General features: G+C 48.4%; 1 protein-coding gene across 1 annotated transcript; it reads left to right on the top strand.

Moving 5' to 3' along the window:
• Positions 1-3,750: 3,750 nt before the first annotated feature.
• LOC135566867 (MHC class II regulatory factor RFX1-like) lies at positions 3,751-20,254 on the top strand. The gene is made up of 10 exons (XM_065014458.1): positions 3,751-3,757; positions 3,971-4,164; positions 5,279-5,382; positions 5,469-5,620; positions 8,075-8,172; positions 10,333-10,482; positions 14,490-14,701; positions 17,099-17,252; positions 18,541-18,586; positions 18,681-20,254. The coding sequence occupies exons 1-10, from the start codon at positions 3,751-3,753 to the stop codon at positions 18,839-18,841; spliced, it is 1,278 nt and encodes a 425-aa protein (XP_064870530.1). The 3' UTR covers positions 18,842-20,254.
• The last annotated feature ends 7,331 nt before the right edge of the window (positions 20,255-27,585 follow it).

Raw genomic sequence — 27,585 nt, 5'->3', positions numbered from 1 at the left:
GGGGTGTAACGTGCTGGAGTGAGGCGTGCTGGGGTGTAACGTGCTGGGGTGTAACGTGCTGGAGTGTGACGTGCTGGGGTGTAACGTGCTGGGGGTAACGTGCTGGGGTGTAACGTGCTGGAGTGAGACGTGCTGGGGTGTGACGTGCTGGGGTGTAACGTGCTGGGGTGAGGCGTGCTGGGTGTAACGTGCTAGAGTGAACGTGCTGGGGTGTAACGTGCTGGGGTGTAGACGTGCTGGAGTGAGACGTGCTGGAGTGTGACGTGCTGGGGTGTAACGTGCTGGGAGGTAACGTGCTGGAGTGAGACGTGCTGGGGTGTAACGTGCTGGAGTGAGACGTGCTGGGGTGTAACGTGCTGGAGTGAGACGTGCTGGGGTGTAACGTGCTGGAGTGGGACGTGCTGGAGTGAGACGTGCTGGAGTGTAGACGTGCTGGGGTGTAACGTGCTGGGAGTGTAGACGTGCTGGAGTGAGACGTGCTGGGGTGTAACGTGCTGGGGTGTAACGTGCTGGAGTGAGACGTGCTGGGGGTAACGTGCTGGGGTGTGACGTGCTGGGGTGTAACGTGCTGGGGTGTAACGTGCTGGAGTGTAACGTGCTGGAGTGAGACGTGCTGGAGTGAGACGTGCTGGGGTGTGACGTGCTGGGGTGAGACGTGCTGGAGTGTAACATGCTGGGGGGTAATGTGCTGGGGTGTGACGTGCTGGAGTGAGACGTGCTGGGATGTAACGTGCTGGGGTGTAACGTGCTGGAGTGAGACGTGCTGGGGTGTAACGTGCTGGGGGGTAACGTGCTGGGGTGTGACGTGCTGGAGTGAGACGTGCTGGGGTGTGACGTGCTGGGGTGTGACGTGCTGGAGTGAGACGTGCTGGGGGGTAACGTGCTAGAGTGAGACGTGCTGGGGTGTAACGTGCTGTAGTGAGACGTGCTGTAGTGAGACGTGCTGGAGTGAGACGTGCTGGGGTGTAACGTGCTGGGGGGTAACGTGCTGGAGTGAGACGTGCTGGGGGGTAACGTGCTGGAGTGAGACGTGCTGGGGGGTAACGTGCTGGAGTGAGACGTGCTGGGGTGTAACGTGCTGGAGTGAGACGTGCTGGAGTGAGACGTGCTGGGGTGTAACGTGCTGGGGGGTAACGTGCTGGAGTGAGACGTGCTGGAGTGAGACGTGCTGGGGTGTAACGTGCTGGGGGTAACGTGCTGGAGTGAGACGTGCTGGGGGTAACGTGCTGGAGTGAGACGTGCTGGGCTTTAGTCAATGCAGGCTGTCAGCAAGTCGTATTATCATCCCATCCCAGTCGTATTATCGTCCCATCCTAGTCGTGTTATCGTCCCATCCTAGTCGTGTTATCGTCCCATCCTAGTCGTGTTATCATCCCATCCTAGTCGTATTATCATCCCATCCTAGTCGTATTATCATCCCATCCTAGTCGTATTATCGTCCCATCCTAGTCGTGTTATCGTCCCATCCTAGTCGTGTTATCGTCCCATCCTAGTCGTATTATCGTCCCATCCTAGTCGTGTTATCGTCCCATCCTAGTCGTGTTATCGTCCCATCCTAGTCGTGTTATCGTCCCATCCTAGTCGTATTATCGTCCCATCCTAGTCGTATTATCGTCCCATCCTAGTCGTGTTATCGTCCCATCCTAGTCGTGTTATCGTCCCATCCTAGTCGTGTTATCATCCCATCCTAGTCGTATTATCATCCCATCCTAGTCGTATTATCATCCCATCCTAGTCGTATTATCATCCCATCCTAGTCGTGTTATCGTCCCATCCTAGTCGTGTTATCGTCCCATCCTAGTCGTGTTATCGTCCCATCCTAGTCGTATTATCGTCCCATCCTAGTCGTGTTATCGTCCCATCCTAGTCGTGTTATCGTCCCATCCTAGTCGTGTTATCGTCCCATCCTAGTCGTGTTATCGTCCCATCCTAGTCGTGTTATCATCCCATCCTAGTCGTGTTATCGTCCCATCCTAGTCGTATTATCGTCCCATCCTAGTCGTGTTATCGTCCCATCCTAGTCGTGTTATCGTCCCATCCTAGTCGTGTTATCGTCCCATCCTAGTCGTGTTATCGTCCCATCCTAGTCGTATTATCATCCCGTCCTAGTCGTATTATCATCCAGTCGTATTATCATCCCGTCCTAGTCGTATTATCATCCCGTCCCAGTCGTATTATCATCCCGTCCCAGTCGTATTATCATCCCGTCCCAGTCGTATTATCATCCCGTCCCAGTCGTATTATCATCCCGTCCCAGTCGTATTATCGTCCCGTCCTAGTCGTGTTATCGTCCCATCTTAGTCGTGTTATCGTCCCATCTTAGTCGTGTTATCGTCCCATCTTAGTCGTATTATCATCCCATCCTAGTCCTGTCATCATCCCATCCTAGTCGTGTTATCATCCCATCCTAGTTATTATCATCCCATCTTGGTATTATCATCCCATCCAGTCGTATTATCATCCCATCTAGTCCATCCCATCTTAGTCGTATTATCATCCCGTCCTAGATGGTATTATCATCCAGTCGTGTTAATCGTCCCATCCTAGTCGTATTATCGTCCCATCCTAGTCGTATTATCATCCCATCCTAGTCGTATTATCATCCCATCCTAGTCGTATTATCATCCCGTCCTAGTCGTGTTATCATCCCATCCTAGTCGTATTATCATCCCATCCAGTCGTATTATCATCCCGTCCCAGTCATTATTATCATCCCGTCCTAGTTGTATTATCATCCCGTCCTAGTCGTATTATCATCCCGTCCCGTCCTAGTCGTATTATCATCCCGTCCCATCCATATCTTAGTCGTGTTATCATCCCATCTTAGTCCCAGTGTTATCATCCCATCCTAGTCGTATTATCATCCCATCTAGTCATTTATCATCCCATCCTAGTCGTGTTATCATCCGTCCTATCTAGTCCTGTCATCATCCCATCGATCGTATTATCATCCCATCTTAGTCGTATTATCATCCCATCCTAGTCGTATTATCATCCCATCTAGTCGTATTATCATCCCATCCTAGTCGTATTATCATCCCATCCTAGTGGCATTATCATCCCATCCTAGTCGTATTATCATCCCATCCTAGTCGTATCATCCCATCCTAGTCGTGATATCATCCCATCCTAGTCGTATTATCATCCCATCTAGTCGTATTATCATCCCATCCTAGTCGTATTATCGTCCCATCCTAGTGCCTTCTCAGTCGTCATCCATCCTAGTCGTATTATCATCCCGTCCTGGTCGTATTATCGTCCCATCCTAGTCGTGTCATCCCGTCCCAGTCGTATTATCATCCCATCCTAGTCGTATTATCATCCCATCCTAGTCGTATTATCGTCCCATCCTAGTCGTATTATCGTCCCATCCTAGTCGTATTATCATCCCATCCTAGTCGTATTATCATCCCATCCTAGTCGTATTATCATCCCATCCTAGTCGTATTATCATCCCATCCTAGTCGTATTATCATCCCATCCCAGTCGTATTATCATCCCATCCTAGTCGTATTATCATCCCATCCTAGTCGTATTATCGTCCTAGTTGCTATTAGATTTCTCCTCCTAGTTCCTAACACATATGGAACGGCTGGTATCAGGTGCTCTGTTTAGAATGGTGTTTTCTGCTAATAGTGTTTTACAAATGATGTTTTATGATCTGCTTTATTACAGGAGTTGTCCAATTAGAGGCGAGAGCCTTTTGACTGGACGATGACAGGCCTGCTAGTGTTGCGTGTTTCCATTAACATGTCAGGTCTTTGTATCTATCGTATCTTCTGATGGTCATTTTACTGTTCAACCGTTTGTCGACCGGTTAACGAGGGTCGGTTAGTCGGCAGAAGAATTTACCGAAATGTGCATCACACACACACACACACACACACACGTAGTAACAAGAATGTCTCCATATGTAAATAATGGCATAAACATAGCTAGGAAACATACTAAACCAATGTGAAGCACACAGATCAACACATTGTAAATCATCAACATGTAATTCCACACATAATAACACAGCAATGTAACCGTTGTTGTTGTCCAGACGCGTCGCGGGCGCTGCCTGACTTCCCAGAGTTGGATCTGCAGGACAGACCTCTTCCTGATGGGATCGTTCCAGAACACATCGCAGCCTTCCAACAGCTCTACAGGGAACACTGTGAGGTAAACAGTCTACTACGCACTGCTGGCTTGTGGCAGTCTTATGGCAGTCTTATGAAGTGTTGTGCCTATTATGTCTGTCTTGATTCCACTAACGATAACGATGATGAGTTGAGATGTAGAATCAGGTGTTTTAGTTCCAGGACCAGGGTTGGGAAATGGTGTGTTAGTCTATTGTAGTGTAATGAAAATGTATGACAATCTTGTGTAGTGTTTATGTCTGTCTAATGTAGTGCTTTGTCAGTCTAATGTATTGCTATCTCTGTCTAATGTAGTGCTTTGTCAGTCTAATGTATTGCTATCTCTGTCTAATGCAGTGCTTTTTGTCAGTCTAATGTATTGCTATCTCTGTCTAATGCAGTGCTTTGTCAGTCTAATGTATTGCTATCTCTGTCTAATGCAGTGCTTTGTCAGTCTAATGTATTGCTATCTCTGTCTAATGCAGTGCTTTGTCAGTCTAATGTATTGCTATCTCTGTCTAATGCAGTGCTTTGTCAGTCTAATGTATTGCTATCTCTGTCTAATGCAGTGCTTTGTCAGTCTAATGTATTGCTATCTCTGTCTAATGCAGTGCTTTGTCAGTCTAATGTATTGCTATATCTGTCTAATGCAGTGCTTTGTCAGTCTAATGTAGTGCTATCTCTGTCTAATGCAGTGCTTTGTCAGTCTAATGTATTGCTATCTCTGTCTAATGCAGTGCTTTGTCAGTCTAATGTATTGCTATCTCTGTCTAATGCAGTGCTTTGTCAGTCTAATGTATTGCTATCTCTGTCTAATGCAGTGCTTTGTCAGTCTAATGTATTGCTATCTCTGTCTAATGCAGTGCTTTGTCAGCCTAATGTAGTGCTATCTCTGTCTAATGTAGTGCTATCTCTGTCTAATGTAGTGCTATCTCTGTCTAATGTAGTGCTATCTCTGTCTAATGTAGTGCTATCTCTGTCTAATGTAGTGCTATCTCTGTCTAATGTAGTGCTATCTCTGTCTAATGTAGTGCTATCTCTGTCTAATGCAGTGCTTTGTCAGTCTACAGGTGAGCTATGTCAGTCTAATGTAGTGTAATGTCAGACAAATGTAGTGTTTTATCATTCTTAAGTAGTGCTATGTCATGTCTGTGCAGGCCATTCTGGATGTGATGGTGAACCTGCAGTTCACTCTGGTGGAGACTCTGTGGAAAACCTTCTGGAGGTTCAGCGAGAGCATCGACGCAGACACACTCAGCGTGTGAGTGAAACACACACGTTCTACATGTCACACATTACAACACACACAATCTAACAACGTGTGTGTGTGTGTGTGTGTGTGTCCAGTCATGGTGAGTCAGAGGAGCGTCTACCTAAGTGGTACCTGGTGGTGCTGTGTAAGTACCAGCCAGTTGTTCACTGGACCAGAGACTGTGACAACACACTGTACCAGACCCTGGTGGAGATCCTCATCCCCGACGTATTACGACCCATCCCCAGTGAGTTATGACATTAGAGCTACACAACATGACATTAGAGCTACACAACATGACATTAGAGCTACACAACATGACATTAGAGCTACACAACATGCCATTACAGCTACACAACATGACATTAGAGCTACACAACATGACATTAGAGCTACACAACATGACATTAGATCTACACAACATGACATTAGAGCTACACAACATGACATTAGATCTACACAACATGACGTTAGGTCTACATGCCATTAGAGCTACACAACATGACATTAGATCTACACAACATGACGTTAGGTCTACACAACATGACATTAGAGCTACACAACGTTAGGTCTACATGACATTAGAGCTACACAACATGACATTAGAGCTACACAACATGACATTAGAGCTACACAACATGACATTAGGTCTACACAACATGACATTAGAGCTACACAACATGACGTTAGGTCTACACAACATGACATTAGAGCTACACAACATGACGTTAGGTCTACACAACATGACATTAGAGCTACACAACATGACGTTAGGTCTACATGACATTAGAGCTACACAACATGACATTAGAGCTACACAACATGACGTTAGGTCTACATGACATTAGAGCTACACAACATGACATTAGAGCTACACAATTAGAGCTACACAACATGACATTAGAGCTACACAACATGACATTAGAGCTACACAACATGACATTAGGTCTACACAACATGACATTAGAGCTACACAACATGACATTAGAGCTACACAACATGACATTAGAGCTACATAACATGACGTTAGGTCTACATGACATTAGAGCTACACAACATGACATTAGATCTACACAACATGACGTTAGGTCTACATGCCATTAGAGCTACACAACATGACATTAGAGCTACACAACATGACGTTAGGTCTACACAACATGACATTAGAGCTACACAACATGACGTTAGGTCTACATGACATTAGAGCTACACAACATGACATTAGAGCTACACAACATGACGTTAGGTCTACACAACATGACATTAGAGCTACACAACATGACGTTAGGACTACACAACATGACATTAGAGCTACACAACATGACGTTAGGTCTACATGCCATTAGAGCTACACAACATGACGTTAGGTCTACACAACATGACATTAGAGCTACACAACATGACATTAGAGCTACACAACATGACGTTAGGACTACACAACATGACATTAGAGCTACACAACATAACGTTAGGTCTACATGACATTAGAGCTACACAACATGACATTAGAGCTACACAACATGATGTTAGGTCTACACAACATAACGTTAGGTCTACATGACATTAGAGCTACACAACATGACATTAGAGCTACACAACATGCCATTAGATCTACACAACATGACGTTGGGTCTACATGCCATTAGAGCTACACAACATGACATTAGGTCTACATGACATTAGAGCTACACAACATAAAGTTAGGTCTACATGACATTAGAGCTACACAACATGACATTAGAGCTACACAACATGACGTTAGGTCTACACAACATAACGTTAGGTCTACATGACATTAGAGCTACACAACATGACATTAGAGCTACACAACATGACGTTAGGTCTACACAACATGACGTTAGGTCTGCATGACATTAGAGCTACACAACATGACATTAGGTCTACATGACATTAGAGCTACACAACATGACATTAGATCTACACAACATGACATTAGAGCTACACAACATGACATTAGAGCTACACAACATGACATTAGATCTACACAACATGACATTAGAGCTACACAACATGACATTAGAGCTACACAACATGACGTTAGAGCTACACAACATGACATTAGATCTACACAACATGACGTTAGAGCTACACAACATGACGTTAGAGCTACACAACATGACATTAGAGCTACACAATTAGAGCTACACAACATGACATTAGAGCTACACAACATGACATTAGAGCTACACAACATGACGTTAGAGCTACACAACATGACATTAGAGCTACACAACATGACATTAGATCTACACAACATGACGTTAGAGCTACACAACATGACGTTAGAGCTACACAACATGACATTAGAGCTACACAACATGACATTAGAGCTACACAACATGACATTAGATCTACACAACATGCCATTACAGCTACATAACATGACATTAGATCTACACAACATGCCATTAGATCTACACAACATGCCATTACAGCTACATAACATGACATTACGGCTACATAACATGACATTACAGCCACATAACATGACATAACTACATAACATGACATTACAGCCACATAACATGACATTACAGCCACATAACATGACATTACAGCCACATAACATGACATTACAGCCACATAACACTAAATGACAGTACATGTAATGTCTTCTAAAACATATGACTAGCTACGTTTCTCGCTCATCTCCCTCCCTCTCCATCTCTCTCTCTGTCAGGTGCCTTAACTCAAGCCATCCGTAACTTTGCCAAGAGTCTAGAGAGCTGGCTGACAAGCGCCATGATGAACATACCAGAGGAGATGGTTCGCATGAAGGTGTGATCACGCACGCACACACACACACACGCACACAATACAAACACTCTTCCACAAAACTGCATTACCTCTCCCTCCTACCCTCCTCTCTCCCGTCTCCCCCTCCTCCCGTCTCTCCCTCCTCCCCTCCTCCTCTCCCGTCTCTCCCTCCTCCCCTCCTCCTCTCCTGTCTCCCCCTCCTCCCCTCCTCTCTCCCGTCTCCCACTCCTCCTCTCCTCTCCCCCTCCTTCCCTCCCGTCTCCCCCTCTTCCTCTCCTCTCCCCCTCCTCCCTCCTCTCTCCCGTCTCCCACTCCTCCTCCTCTCCTCTCCCCCTCCTCCCCTCCTCTCTCCCGTCTCCCACTCCTCCTCCTCTCCCATCTCCCCCTCCTCCTCTCCTCTCCCCCTCCTTCCCTCCCGTCTCCCCCTCTTCCTCTCCTCCGTCTCCCACTCCTCCTCCTCTCCTCTCCCCCTCCTTCCCTCCCGTCTCCCTCTCCCCTCCTCCCCTCCTCTCTCCCGTCTCCCACTCCTCCTCCTCTCCCGTCTCCCCCCTCCTCCTCTCCTCTCCCCCTCCTTCCCTCCCGTCTCCCCCTCTTCCTCTCCTCCTCTCTCCCGTCTCCCACTCCTCCTCCTCTCCTCTCCCCCTCCTTCCCTCCCGTCTCCCCTCTCCCCTCCTCCCCCTCCTCCTCTCCCCGTCTCCCCCTCCTCCCTCTCCTCTCCCCCTCCTTCCCTCCCGTCTCCCCCTCTTCCTCTCCTCTCCCCCTCCTCCCCTCCTCTCTCCCGTCTCCCACTCCTCCTCCTCTCCCATCTCCCCCTCCTCCTCTCCTCTCCCCCTCCTTCCCTCCCGTCTCCCCCTCTTCCTCTCCTCCTCTCTCCCGTCTCCCCCTCCTCCTCCTCTCCTCTCCCCCTCCTTCCCTCCCCCGTCTCCCCTCTCCCCCTCCTCCCCTCCTCTCTCCGTCTCCCACTCCTCCTCCTCTCCCGTCTCCCCCTCCTCCTCTCCTCCCCCTCCTTCCCTCCCGTCTCCCCCTCTTCCTCTCCTCTCCCCCTCCTCCCCTCCTCTCTCCCGTCTCCCACTCCTCCTCCTCTCCTCTCCCCTCCTTCCCTCCCGTCTCCCCCTCTTCCTCTCCTCCCCTCCTCTCCTCTCCCGTCTCTCCCTCCTCCTCTCCCGTCTCCCCCTCCTCCCCTCCTCCTCTCCCGTCTCCCCCTCCTCCCCTCCTCTCTCCGTCTCCCACTCCTCCCCCCTCTCTCCCGTCTCCCCCTCCTTCCCCCTCCTCCCTCCCATATTCCTCTCCTCTCCCCCTCCTCCCCTCCTCTCTCCGTCTCCCACTCCTCCTCCTCTCCTCTCCCCCTCCTTCCCTCCCGTCTCCTCCTCTTCCTCTCCTCTCCCCCTCCTCTCTCCCGTCTCCCCCTCCTCCTCTCCTCTCCCCTCCTTCCCTCCCGTCTCCCCCTCTTCCTCTCCTCCTCTCTCCCGTCTCCCCACTCCTCCTCCTCTCCTCTCCCCCTCCTTCCCTCCCGTCTCCCCCTCTTCCTCTCCTCTCCCCCTCCTCCCCCTACCTCCCCGTCTCCCTCTCCTCCTCTCCCGTCTCCCCTCCTCCTCCTCTCCCGTCTCCCCCTCTCCTCTCCCCCTCCTTCCTCCGTCTCCCCCTCTTCCTCTCCTCTCCCCCTCCTCTCTCCCTTCTCCCACTCCTGCTCCTCTCCCATCTCCCCCTCCTCCTCTCCTCTCCCCCTCCCTTCCCTCCCGTCTCCCCCTCTTCCTCTCCTCCTCTCTCCCGTCTCCCACTCCTCCTCCTCTCCTCTCCCCCTCCTTCCCTCCCGTCTCCCCCTCTTCCTCTCCTCTCCCCCTCCTCCCCTCCTCTCTCCCGTCTCCCACTCCTCCTCCTCTCCCGTCTCCCCCTCCTCCTCTCCTCTCCCCCTCCTTCCCTCCCGTCTCCCCCTCTTCCTCTCCTCTCCCCCTCCTCCTCTCCTCTCCCCCTCCTTCCCTCCCGTCTCCCCCTCTTCCTCTCCTCTCCCCTCCTCCTCTCCTCTCCTCCTCCTTCCCTCCCGTCTCCCCCTCTTCCTCTCCTCTCCTCCTCCTCCCCTCCGCTCTCCCACTCCTCCTCCTCTCCTCTCCCCCTCCTTCCCTCCCGTCTCCCCCTCTTCCTCTCCTCCCCTCCTCTCTCCCGTCTCCCTCTCCTCCCCTCCAGGTGATGTGTGCGGGGGCGTTTGCCCAGACGCTGCGTCGCTACACCAGTCTAAACCACCTGGCCCAGGCAGCCAGGGCCGTCCTCCAGAACACCGCCCAGATCAATCAGATGCTGAGTGACCTCAACAGAGTTGACTTCACTAACGTGCAGGTACGTCTGTCTGGATACCTTCTAACCACTACCTCTCTCTGTCTGGATACCTTCTAACCACTACCTCTCTCTGTCTGGATACCTTCTAACCACTACCTCTCTCTGTCTGTCTGGATACCTTCTAACCACTACCTCTCTCTGTCTGGATACCTTCTAACCACTACCTCTCTCTCTCTGTCTGGATACCTTCTAACCACTACCTCTCTCTCTCTGTCTGGATACCTTCTAACCACTACCTCTCTCTCTCTGTCTGGATACCTTCTAACCACTACCTCTCTCTGTCTGGATACCTTCTAACCACTACCTCTCTCTCTCTCTCTCTCTCTCTCTCTCTGTCTGGATACCTTCTAACCACTATCTCTCTCTGTCTGGATACCTTCTAACCACTACCTCTCTCTGTCTGGATACCTTCTAACCACTACCTCTCTCTCTCTCTCTCTCTCTCTCTCTCTCTGTCTGGATACCTTCTAACCACTACCTCTCTCTGTCTGGATACCTTCTAACCACTACCTCTCCCTCTCTCTCTCTCTCTCTCTCTCTCTCTCTCTCTCCACCCTATACTCCTGTCTCTCTCTCTTTCTCCACCCTATACTCCTGTCTCTCTCTTTCTCCACCCTATACTCCTGTCTCTCTCTCTCTCTCCAACCTATAATCCTGTCTCTCTCTCTCTCTCCAACCCTATAATCCTGTCTCTCTCTCTCTTTCTCCACCCTATACTCCTGTCTCTCTCTTTCTCCACCCTATACTCCTGTCTCTCTCTTTCTCCACCCTATAATCCTGTCTCTCTCTCTCTTTCTCCACCCTATAATCCTGTCTCTCTCTCTCTCTCCAACCTATAATCCTGTCTCTCTCTCTCTCTCTCTCTATCTCTCTCCACCCTATACTCCTGTCTCTCTCTCTTTCTCCACCCTATAATCCTGTCTCTCTCTCTCTCCACCCTATACTCCTGTCTCTCTCTCTCTCTCTCTTTCTCCACCCTATAATCCTGTCTCTCTCTCTCTCTCCAACCTATAATCCTGTCTCTCTCTCTTTCTCCACCCTATAATCCTGTCTCTCTCTCTCTCTCTCTCTCCACCCTATAATCCTGTCTCTCTCTCTCTCTCTCTCTCTCTCACCCTATAATCCTGTCTCTCTCTCTCTCTCTCTCTCCAACCTATAATCCTGTCTCTCTCTCTCTCTCTCTCTCCACCCTATACTCCTGTCTCTCTCTTTCACTCTCTCCACCCTATACTCCTGTCTCTATCTCTTTCTCCACCCTATAATCCTGTCTCTCTCTCTCTTTCTCTACCCTATAATCCTGTCTCTCTCTCTCTTTCTCCAACCTATAATCCTGTCTCTCTCTTTCTCTCTCTCCACCCTATACTCCTGTCTCTCTCTCTTTCTCCACCCTATAATCCTGTCTCTCTCTCTCTCTCTCCAACCTATAATCCTGTCTCTCTCTCTCTCTCCACCCTATAATCCTGTCTCTCTCTCTCTCCACCCTATACTCCTCTCTCTCTCTCTTTCTCCACCCTATAATCCTGTCTCTCTCTCTCTTTCTCCACCCTATAATCCTGTCTCTCTCTCTCTCCACCCTATACTCCTGTCTCTCTCTCTTTCTCTCCAACCTATAATCCTGTCTCTCTCTCTCTCACCCTATACTCCTGTCTCTCTCTCTTTCTCTACAACCTATAATCCTGTCTCTCTCTCTCTCTCTCTCTCTCTTCTTTCTCCACCCTATAATCCTGTCTCTCTCTCTCTTTCTCCACCCTATAATCCTGTCTCTCTCTCTCTCTCTCCACCCTATAATCCTGTCTCTCTCTCTCTCTCTCCACCCTATAATCCTGTCTCTCTCTCTTTCTCCAACCTATACTCCTGTCTCTCTCTCTCTCTCCACCCTATAATCCCGTCTCTCTCTCTTTCTCCAACCTATACTCCTGTCTCTCTCTCTTTCTCCAACCTATACTCCTGTCTCTCTCTCTCTCTCCAACCTATAATCCTGTCTCTCTCTCTCTCTCTCTCCAACCTATAATCCTCTCTCTCTCTCTCTCTCTCTCTCTCTCTCCAACCTATACTCCTGTCTCTCTCTTTCTCTCTCTCCACCCTATACTCCTGTCTCTCTCTCTTTCTCCACCCTATAATCCGGTCTCTCTCTCTCTCCAACCTATAATCCTGTCTCTCTCTCTCTTTCTCCAACCTATAATCCTGTCTCTCTCTTTCTCTCTCTCCACCCTATACTCCTGTCTCTCTCTCTTTCTCCACCCTATAATCCTGTCTCTCTCTCTCTCTCTCCAACCTATAATCCTGTCTCTCTCTCTCTCTCTCTCCACCCTATACTCCTGTCTCTCTCTCTTTCTCCACCCTATAATCCTGTCTCTCTCTCTCTTTCTCCACCCTATAATCCTGTCTCTCTCTCTCTCCACCCTATACTCCTGTCTCTCTCTCTTTCTCTCCAACCTATAATCCTGTCTCTCTCTCTCTCTCTCTCTCTCTCTCTCTTTCTCCACCCTATACTCCTGTCTCTCTCTCTTTCTCCACCCTATAATCCTGTCTCTCTCTCTCTCTCCACCCTATAATCCTGTCTCTCTCTCTCTTTCTCCAACCTATAATCCTGTCTCTCTCTCTCCACCCTATAATCCTGTCTCTCTCTCTCTCTTTCTCCAACCTATAATCCTGTCTCTCTCTCTCCACCCTATAATCCTGTCTCTCTCTCTTTCTCCAACCTATACTCCTGTCTCTCTCTCTCACTCCACCCTATAATCCTGTCTCTCTCTCTTTCTCCAACCTATACTCCTGTCTCTCTCTCTCCAACCTATAATCCTGTCTCTCTCTCTCTCTCTCTCCAACCTATAATCCTGTCTCTCTCTCTCTCTCTCCAACCTATAATCCTCTCTCTCTCTCTCTCTCTCTCTCTCCAACCTATAATCCTGTCTCTCTCTCTCTCTCTCTCTCTCCAACCTATAATCCTGTCTCTCTCTCTCTCTCTCTCTCTCTCTCCAACCTATAATCATGTCTCTCTCTCTCTCTCTCTCCAACCTATAATCCTGTCTCTCTCTCTCTCTCCAACCTATAATCCTGTCTCTCTCTCTCTCTCTCTCCAACCTATAATCCTGTCTCTCTCTCTCCAACCTATAATCCTGTCTCTCTCTCTCCAACCCAAAATCCTGTCTCTCTCTCTCTACCCTATATTCCTGTCTCTCTCTCTCCAACCTATAATCCTGTCTCTCTCTCTCCAACCTATAATCCTCTCTCTCTCTCCAACCCAAAATTCTGTCTCTCTCTCTCTCTACCCTATATTCCTGTCTCTCTCCACCCTATACTCCTGTCTCTCTCTCCCCCCTGTAGGAACAGGTGTCGTGGGTGTGTGGTTGTGAGGATGGTGTGATCCTATACTCCTGTCTCTCTGTCCCCCCTGTAGGAACAGGCGTCGTGGGTGTGTGGTTGTGAGGATGGTGTGATCCTATACTCCTGTCTCTCTCTCCCCCCTGTAGGAACAGGCATTGTGGGTGTGAGGATGCTGTGATCCTATACTCCTGTCTCTCTCTCCCCCCTGTAGGAACAGGCGTCGTGGTTGTGAGGATGGTGTGATCCTATACTCCTGTCTCTCTCTCCCCCCTGTAGGAACAGGCGTCGTGGTTGTGAGGATGGTGTGATCCTATACTCCTGTCTCTCTCTCCCCTGTAGGAACAGGCATTGTGGTTGTGTGGTTGTGAGGATGGTGTGATCCTATACTCCTGTCTCTCTCTCTCTCTCTACCCTATATTCCTGTCTCTCTCCACCCTATACTCCTGTCTCTCTCTCCCCCCTGTAGGAACAGGCATTGTGGGTGTGTGGTTGTGAGGATGGTGTGATCCTATACTCCTGTCTCTCTCTCCCCCCTGTAGGAACAGGCGTCGTGGTTGTGTGGTTGTGAGGATGGTGTGATCCTATACTCCTGTCTCTCTCTCCCCCCTGTAGGAACAGGCATCCTGGGTGTGTGGTTGTGAGGATGCTGTGATCCTATACTCCTGTCTCTCTCCCCCCTGTAGGAACAGGCGTCGTGGGTGTGTGGTTGTGAGGATGCTGTGATCCAGAGGTTGGAGCAGGACTTCAAGCAGACGTTACAACAACATAACTCTCTGGAGCAGTGGGCTGCCTGGCTGGACGGCGTGGTCTCCCAGGTCCTAAAGCCCTACCCACACAGCCCTGCAGCCTTCCCTCAGGCTGCCAAGCTCTTCCTGCTGCGGTGGAGCTTCTACAGGTGAGAGAAGAGGATGTTTTGAAGTCAGAGAAAGTGAGCATCAAAAGCTCTTTGGTTTGAATGTTTCCCCTCCTCTTCTTGTCCCTCCCCCTCCCTCTCTCTACCCCCCCCCCCCCCCCAGTTCCATTGTGATTAGAGACCTGTCTCCCTCTACCCCCACAGTTCCATGGTGATTAGAGACCTGTCTCTCTCTACCCCCTCAGTTCCATGGTGATTAGAGACCTGTCTCTCTCTACCCCCTCAGTTCCATGGTGAATAGAGACCTGTCTCTCTCTACCCCCCCCCAGTTCCATGGTGATTAGAGACCTGTCTCTCTTTACCCCCCCCAGTTCCATGGTGATTAGAGACCTGTTTCTCTCTACCCCCAGTTCCATGGTGATTAGAGACCTGTCTCCCTCTACCCCCACAGTTCCATGGTGATTAGAGACCTGTCTCTCTCTACCCCCTCAGTTCCATGGTGATTAGAGACCTGTCTCTCTCTACCCCCTCAGTTCCATGGTGAATAGAGACCTGTCTCTCTCTACCCCCCAGTTCCATGGTGATTAGAGACCTGTCTCTCTCTACCCCCAGTTCCATGGTGATTAGAGACCTGTCTCTCTCTACCCCCTCAGTTCCATGGTGAATAGAGACCTGTCTCTCTCTACCCCCCCAGTTCCATGGTGATTAGAGACCTGTCTCTCTCTACCCCCAGTTCCATGGTGATTAGAGACCTGTCTCTCTCTACCCCCTCAGTTCCATGGTGATTAGAGACCTGTCTCTCTCTACCCCCTCAGTTCCATGGTGATTAGAGACCTGTCTCTCTCTACCCCCAGTTCCATTGTGATTAGAGACCTGTCTCCCTCTACTCCCACAGTTCCATGGTGATTAGAGACCTGTCTCTCTCTACCCCCCAGTTCCATGGTGATTAGAGACCTGTCTCTCTCTACCCCCAGTTCCATGGTGATTAGAGACCTGTCTCTCTCTACTCCCACAGTTCCATGGTGATTAGAGACCTGTCACTCTCTACCCCCTCAGTTCCATGGTGATTAGAGACCTGTCTCTCTCTACCCCCTCAGTTCCATGGTGATTAGAGACCTGTCTCTCTCTACCCCCAGTTCCATGGTGATTAGAGACCTGTCTCTCTCTACCCCCAGTTCCATTGTGATTAGAGACCTGTCTCCCTCTACCCCTCAGTTCCATGGTGATTAGAGACCTGTCTCTCTCTACCCCCTCAGTTCCATGGTGATTAGAGACCTGTCTCTCTCTACCCCCCCAGTTCCATGGTGATTAGAGACCTGTCTCTCTCTACCCCCCAGTTCCATGGTGATTAGAGACCTGTCTCTCTCTAACCCCTCAGTTCCATGGTGAATAGAGACCTGTCTCTCTCTACCCCCAGTTCCATGGTGATTAGAGACCTGTCTCTCTCTACCCCCCCAGTTCCATGGTGATTAGAGACCTGTCTCTCTCTACCCCCCAGTTCCATGGTGATTAGAGACCTGTCTCTCTCTACCCCCTCAGTTCCATGGTGATTAGAGACCTGTCTCTCTCTACCCCCAGTTCCATGGTGATTAGAGACCTGTCTCTCTCTACCCCCCAGTTCCATTGTGATTAGAGACCTGTCCCCTCTACCCCCACAGTTCCATGGTGATTAGAGACCTGTCTCTCTCTAACCCCTCAGTTCCATGGTGAATAGAGACCTGTCTCTCTCTACCCCCCAGTTCCATGGTGATTAGAGACCTGTCTCTCTCTACCCCCCAGTTCCATGGTGATTAGAGACCTGTCTCTCTCTACCCCCTCAGTTCCATGGTGATTAGAGACCTGTCTCTCTCTACCCCCTCAGTTCCATGGTGATTAGAGACCTGTCTCTCTCTACCCCCAGTTCCATGGTGATTAGAGACCTGTCTCTCTCTACCCCCAGTTCCATTGTGATTAGAGACCTGTCCCCCTCTACCCCCACAGTTCCATGGTGATTAGAGACCTGTCTCTCTCTACCCCCTCAGTTCCATGGTGATTAGAGACCTGTCTCTCTCTACCCCCAGTTCCATGGTGATTAGAGACCTGTCTCTCTCTACCCCCCCCCAGTTCCATGGTGATTAGAGACCTGACTCTCTCTACCCCCCCCGTTCCTATGGTGATTAGAGACCTGTCTCTCTCTACCCCCCGTTCCATGGTGATTAGAGACCTGTCTCTCTCTACCCCCTCAGTTCCATGGTGATTAGAGACCTGTCTCTCTCTACCCCCCCTCCCCCCCAGTTCCATGGTGATTAGAGACCTGTCTCTCTCTACCCCCAGTTCTATGGTGATTAGAGACCTGACTCTCTCTACCTCCCCCACACACACCATGGTGATTAGAGACCTGTCTCTCTCTACCCCCCCAGTTCCATGGTGATTAGAGACCTGTCTCTCTCTACCCCCCAGTTCTATGGTGATTAGAGACCTGACTCTGCGTAGTGCTGCCAGCTTCGGATCCTTCCACCTGATCAGACTGCTGTATGATGAGTACATGTATTACCTGATAGAACACAGAGTGGCCCAGGCTAAAGGAGAGACACCCATCGCTGTCATGGGAGAGGTACACACACACACACACACACACACACACACACACACACACACACACATACACACACACATACCTGGTAGAACACAGAGTGGCCCAGGCTAAAGGAGAGACACCCATCACTGTCATGGGAGAGGTACACACACACACACACACATACCTGGTAGAACACAGAGTGGCCCAGGCTAAAGGAGAGACACCCATCACTGTCATGGGAGAGGTACACACACACACACACACACACACACACACACACATACCTGGTAGAACACAGAGTGGCCCAGGCTAAAGGAGAGACACCCATCACTGTCATGGGAGAGGTACACACACACACACACACACACACACACACATACCTGATAGAACACAGAGTGGCCCAGGCTAAAGGAGAGACACCCATCGCTGTCATGGGAGAGGTACACACACACACACACACACACACACACACACACATACCTGGTAGAACACAGAGTGGCCCAGGCTAAAGGAGAGACACCCATCACTGTCATGGGAGAGGTACACACACACACACACACACACACACACACACACACACACACACACACACACATACCTGGTAGAACACAGAGTGGGCCAGGCTAAAGGAGAGACACCCATCGCTGTCATGGGAGAGGTACACACACACACACACACACACACACACACACACACACACACACACACACACACACATACCTGGTAGAACACAGAGTGGCCCAGGCTAAAGGAGAGACACCCATTGCTGTCATGGGAGAGGTACACACACACACACACACACACACACACACACACACACACACACACACACACACACACACATACCTGGTAGAACACAGAGTGGCCCAGGCTAAAGGAGAGACACCCATCGCTGTCATGGGAGAGGTACACACACACACACACACACACACACACACACACACACACACACACACACACACACACACACACACATACCTGGTAGAACACAGAGTGGCCCAGGCTAAAGGAGAGACACCCATCACTGTCATGGGAGAGGTACACACACACACACACACACACACACACACACACACACACACATACCTGATAGAACACAGAGTGGCCCAGGCTAAAGGAGAGACACCCATCACTGTCATGGGAGAGGTACACACACACACACACACACACACACACACACACACACACATACCTGATAGAACACAGAGTGGCCCAGGCTAAAGGAGAGACACCCATCACTGTCATGGGAGAGTTACACACACACACACACACACACACATACCGACACACACGATGCACTTCTGATCGTCTCTCTCTCTCTCAGTTTGCCAGTGTGGGCAGGAGTCTGAACTGTCAGGACCCTGATAAAGGTAATGTCTCACCCTGCAATCCTTCATCTCTAATAATGTGGCCACAATAAACCTGTAAACGGTTAATATATCTGTGTGTGTGTGTGTGTTTCAGATGAGGAAGAGGATGAGGAGGAGAGTGATGAAGAGGGGGTAGAGATGACCGTGCCGTCTAACTCCGCTGGTCTGGGAGAGGGGGAGGAGTCCCTGGAGCCGCCCGTCAAGCTAGCCAGGACTGACCCCCGGGGACTGTTCAATACCACACACACAGAGTGACTCACACACACCCAACACGCACGCACACTGACAACTGAAACACACGCTCTCGACTTAGCCGTTGGCTAACATGACACACACACACACACACACCCTCAACAACACACTCATCCTTTGCCTTAATGATAGTTTGCTATGAGCCCATTTGTGATCCCAATGCCATTAAGTTCCTTATCTGTTCCTGCAACCTCACACACCCTGTCTGTCTGCACCTTGATCTCTCGTGTGTGTGTGTGTGTGTGTGTAAGCGAAGGAGAGGTTTCACAGTTTACCTTTTCATCTTTTAGTTATCATGGTTTCTCATTGTTCCTCATCACCTTCATTGTGACATAAGAGATGGTAACCTCTTCACTAGATACACTGGTCCTTCATTGTGACATCAGAGACCGTAACCTCTTCACTAGACACAAGAGACGGTAACCTCTTCATGAGACATACTGGTCCTTCATTGTGACATAAGGGACGGTAACCTCTTCATTGTGACATAAGAGACAGTGACCTCTTCATGAGACACACTGGTCCTTCATTGTGACATAAGGGACAGTGACCTCTTCACTAGACACACTGGTCCTTCATTGTGACATAAGAGACAGTGACCTCTTCACTAGACACACTGGTCCTTCATTGTGACATAAGAGACAGTGACCTCTTCACTAGACACACTGGTCCTTCTTTGTGACATAAGAGACAGTGACCTCTTCACTAGACACACTGGTCCTTCATTGTGACATAAGAGACAGTGACCTCTTCACTAGACACACTGGTCCTTCTTTGTGACATAAGAGACAGTGACCTCTTCACTAGACACACTGGTCCTTCATTGTGACATAAGGGACGGTAACCTCTTCATTGTGACATAAGAGACAGTGACCTCTTCACTAGACACACTGGTCCTTCATTGTGACATCAGAGACCGTAACCTCTTCACTAGACACAAGAGACGGTAACCTCTTCATGAGACATACTGGTCCTTCATTGTGACATAAGGGACGGTAACCTCTTCATTGTGACATAAGAGACAGTGACCTCTTCATGAGACACACTGGTCCTTCATTGTGACATAAGAGACAGTGACCTCTTCACTAGACACAAGAGACGGTAAGCTCTTCATGAGACATACTGGTCCTTCATTGTGACATAAGGGACGGTAACCTCTTCACTAGACACACTGGTCCTTCATTGTGACATAAGAGACAGTGACCTCTTCACTAGACACACTGGTCCTTCATTGTGACATAAGAGACAGTGACCTCTTCACTAGACACACTGGTCCTTCATTGTGACATAAGAGACAGTGACCTCTTCACTAGACACACTGGTCCTTCATTGTGACATAAGGGACGGTAACCTCTTCATTGTGACATAAGAGACAGTGACCTCTTCACTAGACACACTGGTCCTTCATTGTGACATAAGGGACCTCTTCACTAGTAACACTCTTCATTGTGACACACTGGTCCTTCATTGTGACATCAGAGACCGTAACCTCTTCACTAGACACAAGAGACGGTAACCTCTTCATGAGACATACTGGTCCTTCATTGTGAGATATGGGACGGTAACCTCTTCATTGTGACATAAGAGACAGTGACCTCTTCATGAGACACACTGGTCCTTCATTGTGACATAAGAGACAGTGACCTCTTCACTAGACACACTGGTCCTTCATTGTGACATAAGGGACAGTGACCTCTTCACTAGACACACTGGTCCTTCATTGTGACATAAGAGACAGTGACCTCTTCACTAGACACACTGGTCCTTCATTGTGACATAAGAGACAGTGACCTCTTCACTAGACACACTGGTCCTTCTTTGTGACATAAGAGACGGTAACCTCTTCATTGTGACATAAGAGACAGTGACCTCTTCACTGAGACACACTGGTCCTTCATTGTGACATAAGAGACAGTAACCTCTTCATTGTGACATAAGAGACAGTGACCTCTTCACTAGACACACTGGTCCTTCATTGTGACATAAGGGACGGTAACCTCTTCATTGTGACACACTGGTCCTTCATTGTGACATCAGAGACCGTAACCTCTTCACTAGACACAAGAGACGGTAACCTCTTCATGAGACATACTGGTCCTTCATTGTGACATAAGGGACGGTAACCTCTTCATTGTGACATAAGAGACAGTGACCTCTTCATGAGACACACTGGTCCTTCATTGTGACATAAGAGACAGTGACCTCTTCACTAGACACAAGAGACGGTAACCTCTTCATGAGACATACTGGTCCTTCAATGTGACATAAGGGACGGTAACCTCTTCATTGTGACATAAGAGACAGTGACCTCTTCATGAGACACACTGGTCCTTCATTGTGACATAAGAGACAGTGACCTCTTCACTAGACACACTGGTCCTTCATTGTGACATAAGAGACAGTGACCTCTTCACTAGACACACTGGTCCTTCTTTGTGACATAAGAGACGGTAACCTCTTCATTGTGACATAAGAGACAGTGACCTCTTCACTAGACACACTGGTCCTTCATTGTGACATAAGGGACGGTAACCTCTTCATTGTGACATAAGAGACAGTGACCTCTTCACTAGACACACTGGTCCTTCATTGTGACATAAGGGACGGTAACCTCTTCATTGTGACACACTGGTCCTTCATTGTGACATCAGAGACCGTAACCTCTTCACTAGACACAAGAGACGGTAACCTCTTCATGAGACATACTGGTCCTTCATTGTGAGATATGGGACGGTAACCTCTTCATTGTGACATAAGAGACAGTGACCTCTTCATGAGACACACTGGTCCTTCATTGTGACATAAGAGACAGTGACCTCTTCACTAGACACACTGGTCCTTCATTGTGACATAAGGGACAGTGACCTCTTCACTAGACACACTGGTCCTTCATTGTGACATAAGAGACAGTGACCTCTTCACTAGACACACTGGTCCTTCATTGTGACATAAGAGACAGTGACCTCTTCACTAGACACACTGGTCCTTCTTTGTGACATAAGAGACGGTAACCTCTTCATTGTGACATAAGAGACAGTGACCTCTTCACTAGACACACTGGTCCTTCATTGTGACATAAGGGACGGTAACCTCTTCATTGTGACATAAGAGACAGTGACCTCTTCACTAGACACACTGGTCCTTCATTGTGACATAAGGGACGGTAACCTCTTCATTGTGACACACTGGTCCTTCATTGTGACATCAGAGACCGTAACCTCTTCACTAGACACAAGAGACGGTAACCTCTTCATGAGACATACTGGTCCTTCATTGTGACATAAGGGACGGTAACCTCTTCATTGTGACATAAGAGACAGTGACCTCTTCATGAGACACACTGGTCCTTCATTGTGACATAAGAGACAGTGACCTCTTCACTAGACACAAGAGACGGTAACCTCTTCATGAGACATACTGGTCCTTCAATGTGACATAAGGGACGGTAACCTCTTCATTGTGACATAAGAGACAGTGACCTCTTCATGAGACACACTGGTCCTTCATTGTGACATAAGAGACAGTGACCTCTTCACTAGACACACTGGTCCTTCATTGTGACATAAGGGACAGTGACCTCTTCACTAGACACACTGGTCCTTCATTGTGACATAAGAGACGGTAACCTCTTCACTAGACACACTGGTCCTTCATTGTGACATAAGAGACAGTGACCTCTTCACTAGACACACTGGTCCTTCATTGTGACATAAGGGACAGTGACCTCTTCACTAGACACACTGGTCCTTCATTGTGACATAAGGGACAGTGACCTCTTCACTAGACACACTGGTCCTTCATTGTGACATAAGGGACGGTAACCTCTTCATTGTGACATAAGGGACGGTAACCTCTTCATTGTGACATAAGAGACAGTAACCTCTTCATGAGACATACTGGTCCTTCATTGTGACATAAGGGACGGTAACCTCTTCATTGTGACATAAGAGACAGTGACCTCTTCATGAGACACACTGGTCCTTCATTGTGACATAAGGGACAGTGACCTCTTCACAAGACACACTGGTCCTTCATTGTGACATAAGAGACAGTGACCTCTTCACGAGACACACTGGTCCTTCTTTGTGACATAAGAGACAGTGACCTCTTCACGAGACACACTGGTCCTTCTTTGTGACATAAGAGACAGTGACCTCTTCACTAGACACACTGGTCCTTCATTGTGACATAAGGGACGGTAACCTCTTCATTGTGACATAAGGGACGGTAACCTCTTCATTGTGACATAAGAGACAGTGACCTCTTCACGAGACACACTGGTCCTTCATTGTGACATAAGAGACAGTGACCTCTTCACTAGACACACTGGTCCTTCATTGTGACTAAGACAGTGACCTCTTCACTGGTCCTTCATTGTGACATAAGGGACAGTGACCTCTTCACTAGACACACTGGTCCTTCATTGTGACATAAGAGACAGTGACCTCTTCACTAGACACACTGGTCCTTCATTGTGACATAAGAGACAGTGACCTCTTCACTAGACACACTGGTCCTTCATTGTGACATAAGGGACAGTGACCTCTTCACTAGACACACTGGTCCTTCATTGTGACATAAGGGACAGTGACCTCTTCACTAGACACACTGGTCCTTCATTGTGACATAAGGGACAGTGACCTCTTCACTAGACACACTGGTCCTTCATTGTGACATAAGAGACGGTAACCTCTTCACTAGACACACTGGTCCTTCATTGTGACATAAGAGACAGTGACCTCTTCACTAGACACACTGGTCCTTCATTGTGACATAAGGGACAGTGACCTCTTCACTAGACACACTGGTCCTTCATTGTGACATAAGGGATGGTAACCTCTTCATTGTGACATAAGGGACGGTAACCTCTTCATTGTGACATAAGGGACGGTAACCTCTTCACTAGACACACTGGTCCTTCATTGTGACATAAGGGACGGTAACCTCTTCATTGTGACACACTGGTCCTTCATTGTGACATCAGAGACCGTAACCTCTTCACTAGACACAAGAGACGGTAACCTCTTCATGAGACATACTGGTCCTTCATTGTGACATAAGGGACGGTAACCTCTTCATTGTGACATAAGAGACAGTGACCTCTTCATGAGACACACTGGTCCTTCATTGTGACATAAGGGACAGTGACCTCTTCACTAGACACACTGGTCCTTCATTGTGACATAAGAGACAGTGACCTCTTGACAAGACACACTGGTCCTTCATTGTGACATAAGAGACAGTGACCTCTTCACTAGACACACTGGTCCTTCATTGTGACATAAGAGACAGGTGACCTCTGACACTTCAGACTTCTTTGTGACACTGACCTCTTCACTAGACACACTGGTCCTTCATTGTGACATAAGGGACGGTAACCTCTTCATTGTGACATAAGGGACGGTAACCTCTTCATTGTGACATAAGAGACAGTGACCTCTTCACGAGACACACTGGTCCTTCATTGTGACATAAGAGACAGTGACCTCTTCACTAGACACACTGGTCCTTCATTGTGACATAAGAGACAGTGACCTCTTCACTAGACACACTGGTCCTTCATTGTGACATAAGAGACAGTGACCTCTTCACTAGACACACTGGTCCTTCATTGTGACATAAGGGACGGTAACCTCTTCATTGTGACATAAGAGACAGTGACCTCTTCACGAGACACACTGGTCCTTCATTGTGACATAAGGGACAGTGACCTCTTCACTAGACAGGGTAACAGTCTGTTCCAGATTTGACCAACTTATCCCACTAATTAACATTACCACTAGCTTGGCAATTTGTTGTTGGATGCAGAAACAGTCTTGTACGAATACAGTGGCTGAGATTCAATCTGAGGTGTGTTGTAGCACCCTGAACATTTAAAGGTAATATCTGACTGAGCTGACATATGCAACATTTACCGTGAACACGCTGAGGAACACTGCCTTTAAATGGGGCACTGTCAACAGAGGTCTACAACGTACCTCTGACTGAATCCAGACCTATATGTCCCTGTCAACAGAGGTCTACAACGTACCTCTGACTGAATCCCTTCCTATATGTCCCTGTCAACAGAGGTCTACAACGTCCCTGTCACAGAGGTCTACAACGTACCTCTGACTGAATCCCTTCCTATATGTCCCTGTCAACAGAGGTCTACAACGTACCTCTGACTGAATCCCTTCCTATATGTCCCTGTCAACAGAGGTCTACAACGTACCTCTGACTGAATCCCTTCCTATATGTCCCTGTCAACAGAGGTCTACAACGTACCTCTGACTGAATCCCTTCCTATATGTCCCTGTCAACAGAGGTCTACAACGCACCTCTGACTGAATCCCTTCCTATATGTCCCTGTCAACAGAGGTCTACAACGTACCTCTGACTGAATCCCTTCCTATATGTCCCTGTCAACAGAGGTCTACAACGTACCTCTGACTGAATCCCTTCCTATATGTCCCTGTCAACAGAGGTCTACAACGTACCTCTGACTGAATCCCTTCCTATATGTCCCTGTCAACAGAGGTCTACAACGTACCTCTGACTGAATCCCTTCCTATATGTCCCTGTCAACAGAGGTCTACAACGTACCTCTGACTGAATCCCTTCCTATATGTCCCTGTCAACAGAGGTCTACAACGTACCTCTGACTGAATCCTTCCTAGACAGAGGTCTATAATCCTGTCCCTATGAATCCCTGTCCTATATGTCCCTGTCACAGAGGTCTACAACGTACCTCTGACTGAATCCCTTCCTATATGTCCCTGTCAACAGAGGTCTACAACGTACCTCTGACTGAATCCCTTCCTATATGTCCCTGTCAACAGAGGTCTACAACGTACCTCTGACTGAAACCAGACCTATATGTCCCTGTCAACAGAGGTCTACAACGTACCTCTGACTGAAACCAGACCTATATGTCCCTGTCAACAGAGGTCTACAACGTACCTCTGACTGAAACCAGACCTATATGTCCCTGTCAACAGAGGTCTACAACGTACCTCTGACTGAAACCAGACCTATATGTCCCTGTCAAAAGTTTGGACACTCATTCCAGGGTTTTTCTTTATTTTGACTATTTTATACATTGTATAAATAATAGTGAAGACATCAAACTGTGAAATAACACATATGGAATCATGTAGTAACCCTTTGTCTTCATTATTATTCTACAATGTAGAAAATAGTATAAATAAATAAAAACCCTGGAAAAACCCTGGAATCAACCTGCATGGCTACAACCTTCTGTCCTCACCTTACCCACCCACTGTCCTGACTGCCATCCAAACTTTTTCTGTCCTCACCTTACCCACCCACTGATTGGTTCTGTGTGAGTCAGTCAACCTGCATGGCTACAACCTTCTGTCCTCACCTTACCCACCCACTGTCCTGACTGCCATAGAGAGATTTACTGCGTTTGCCCGAGCCAGGTGTAGAGTTGTTACAGCTGTCGGTCTTCTGTCCTCACCTTACCCACCCACTGTCCTGACTGCCAGAGAGAGATTTACTGCGTTTGCCCGAGCCAGGTGTAGAGTTGTTACAGCTGTCGGTCTTCAGTCCTGATGATGTTCACTGACCTCTTAGACAACCACTTAGTGTGTCCCAATCGGTACTTCAACAGGGCAGCATTCAGGACGGCTCATCAAAGAGTCTAAGTATGAATATGTTAATATCCCTCCGTGAACGGAGACTGAAGGGGTCTTGATCAGTCAGACGCTCTAACAGTGGAGTCCTGATGTCCTGACTGCCAGAGGATGGGGTGTAGTTCCATACAGGACAGCATTCAGAAAGGTACTGACTTTAGTGTATTTTTATTATTTGGCCAACTAAGAGTTGACAGCTGTGCCTTCAGTAGATGTTCACTGAGACAACCACTGGTGGTTGAAACGGCATCCCATCAAATGGCTCCCCTGTATAGTGCAAGTATTTTTAATAGCCCTCCGTGAACGGAGACCTATTGACCATGGTCTAAAGTAGTGCACTATATAGGGATGGGGTCTAGTCTAACAGGGCAGCATTCAGAAAGCACTTTTATATTTTTATTATTTGGACTAGGGCTCTGGCCTTGTCTAAACAAATGGCTCCCTGTATAGTAGCCCTATTGACCATGGTCTAAGTAGTGCACTATAAAGGGACTAGGGCTCTGGTCTAAAGTAGTGCACTATATAGGGAATAGGGCTCTGGTCTAAAGTAGTGTACTATATAGGGAATAGGGCCCTGGTCTAATGTAGTGTACTATATAGGGAATAGGGTCCTGGTCTAATGTAGTGTACTATATAGGGAATAGGGCCCTGGTCTAATGTAGTGTACTATATAGGGAATAGGGCCCTGGTCTAATGTAGTGTACTATATAGGGAATAGGGCCCTGGTCTAATGTAGTGTACTATATAGGGAATAGGGCCCTGGTCTAATGTAGTGTACTATATAGGGAATAGGGTCCTGGTCTAATGTAGTGTACTATATAGGGAATAGGGCTCTGGTCTAATGTAGTGTACTATATAGGAATAGGCCCTGGTCTAATGTAGTGTACTATATAGGGAATAGGGCCCTGGTCTAATGTAGTGTACTATATAGGGAATAGGGCCCTGGTCTAATGTAGTGTACTATATAGGGAATAGGGCCCTGGTCTAATGTAGTGTACTATATAGGGAATAGGGCTCTGGTCTAATGTAGTGTACTATATAGGGACTAGGGCTCTGGTCTAATGTAGTGTACTATAGGGACTAGGCTCTGGTCTAATGTAGTGTACTATA

Source organism: Oncorhynchus nerka, unplaced genomic scaffold, assembly GCF_034236695.1.
Source record: "Oncorhynchus nerka isolate Pitt River unplaced genomic scaffold, Oner_Uvic_2.0 unplaced_scaffold_3064, whole genome shotgun sequence".
NCBI classification, from domain to species: Eukaryota; Metazoa; Chordata; class Actinopteri; order Salmoniformes; family Salmonidae; genus Oncorhynchus; species Oncorhynchus nerka.
This window is presented reverse-complemented; position numbering and strand designations above follow the sequence as displayed.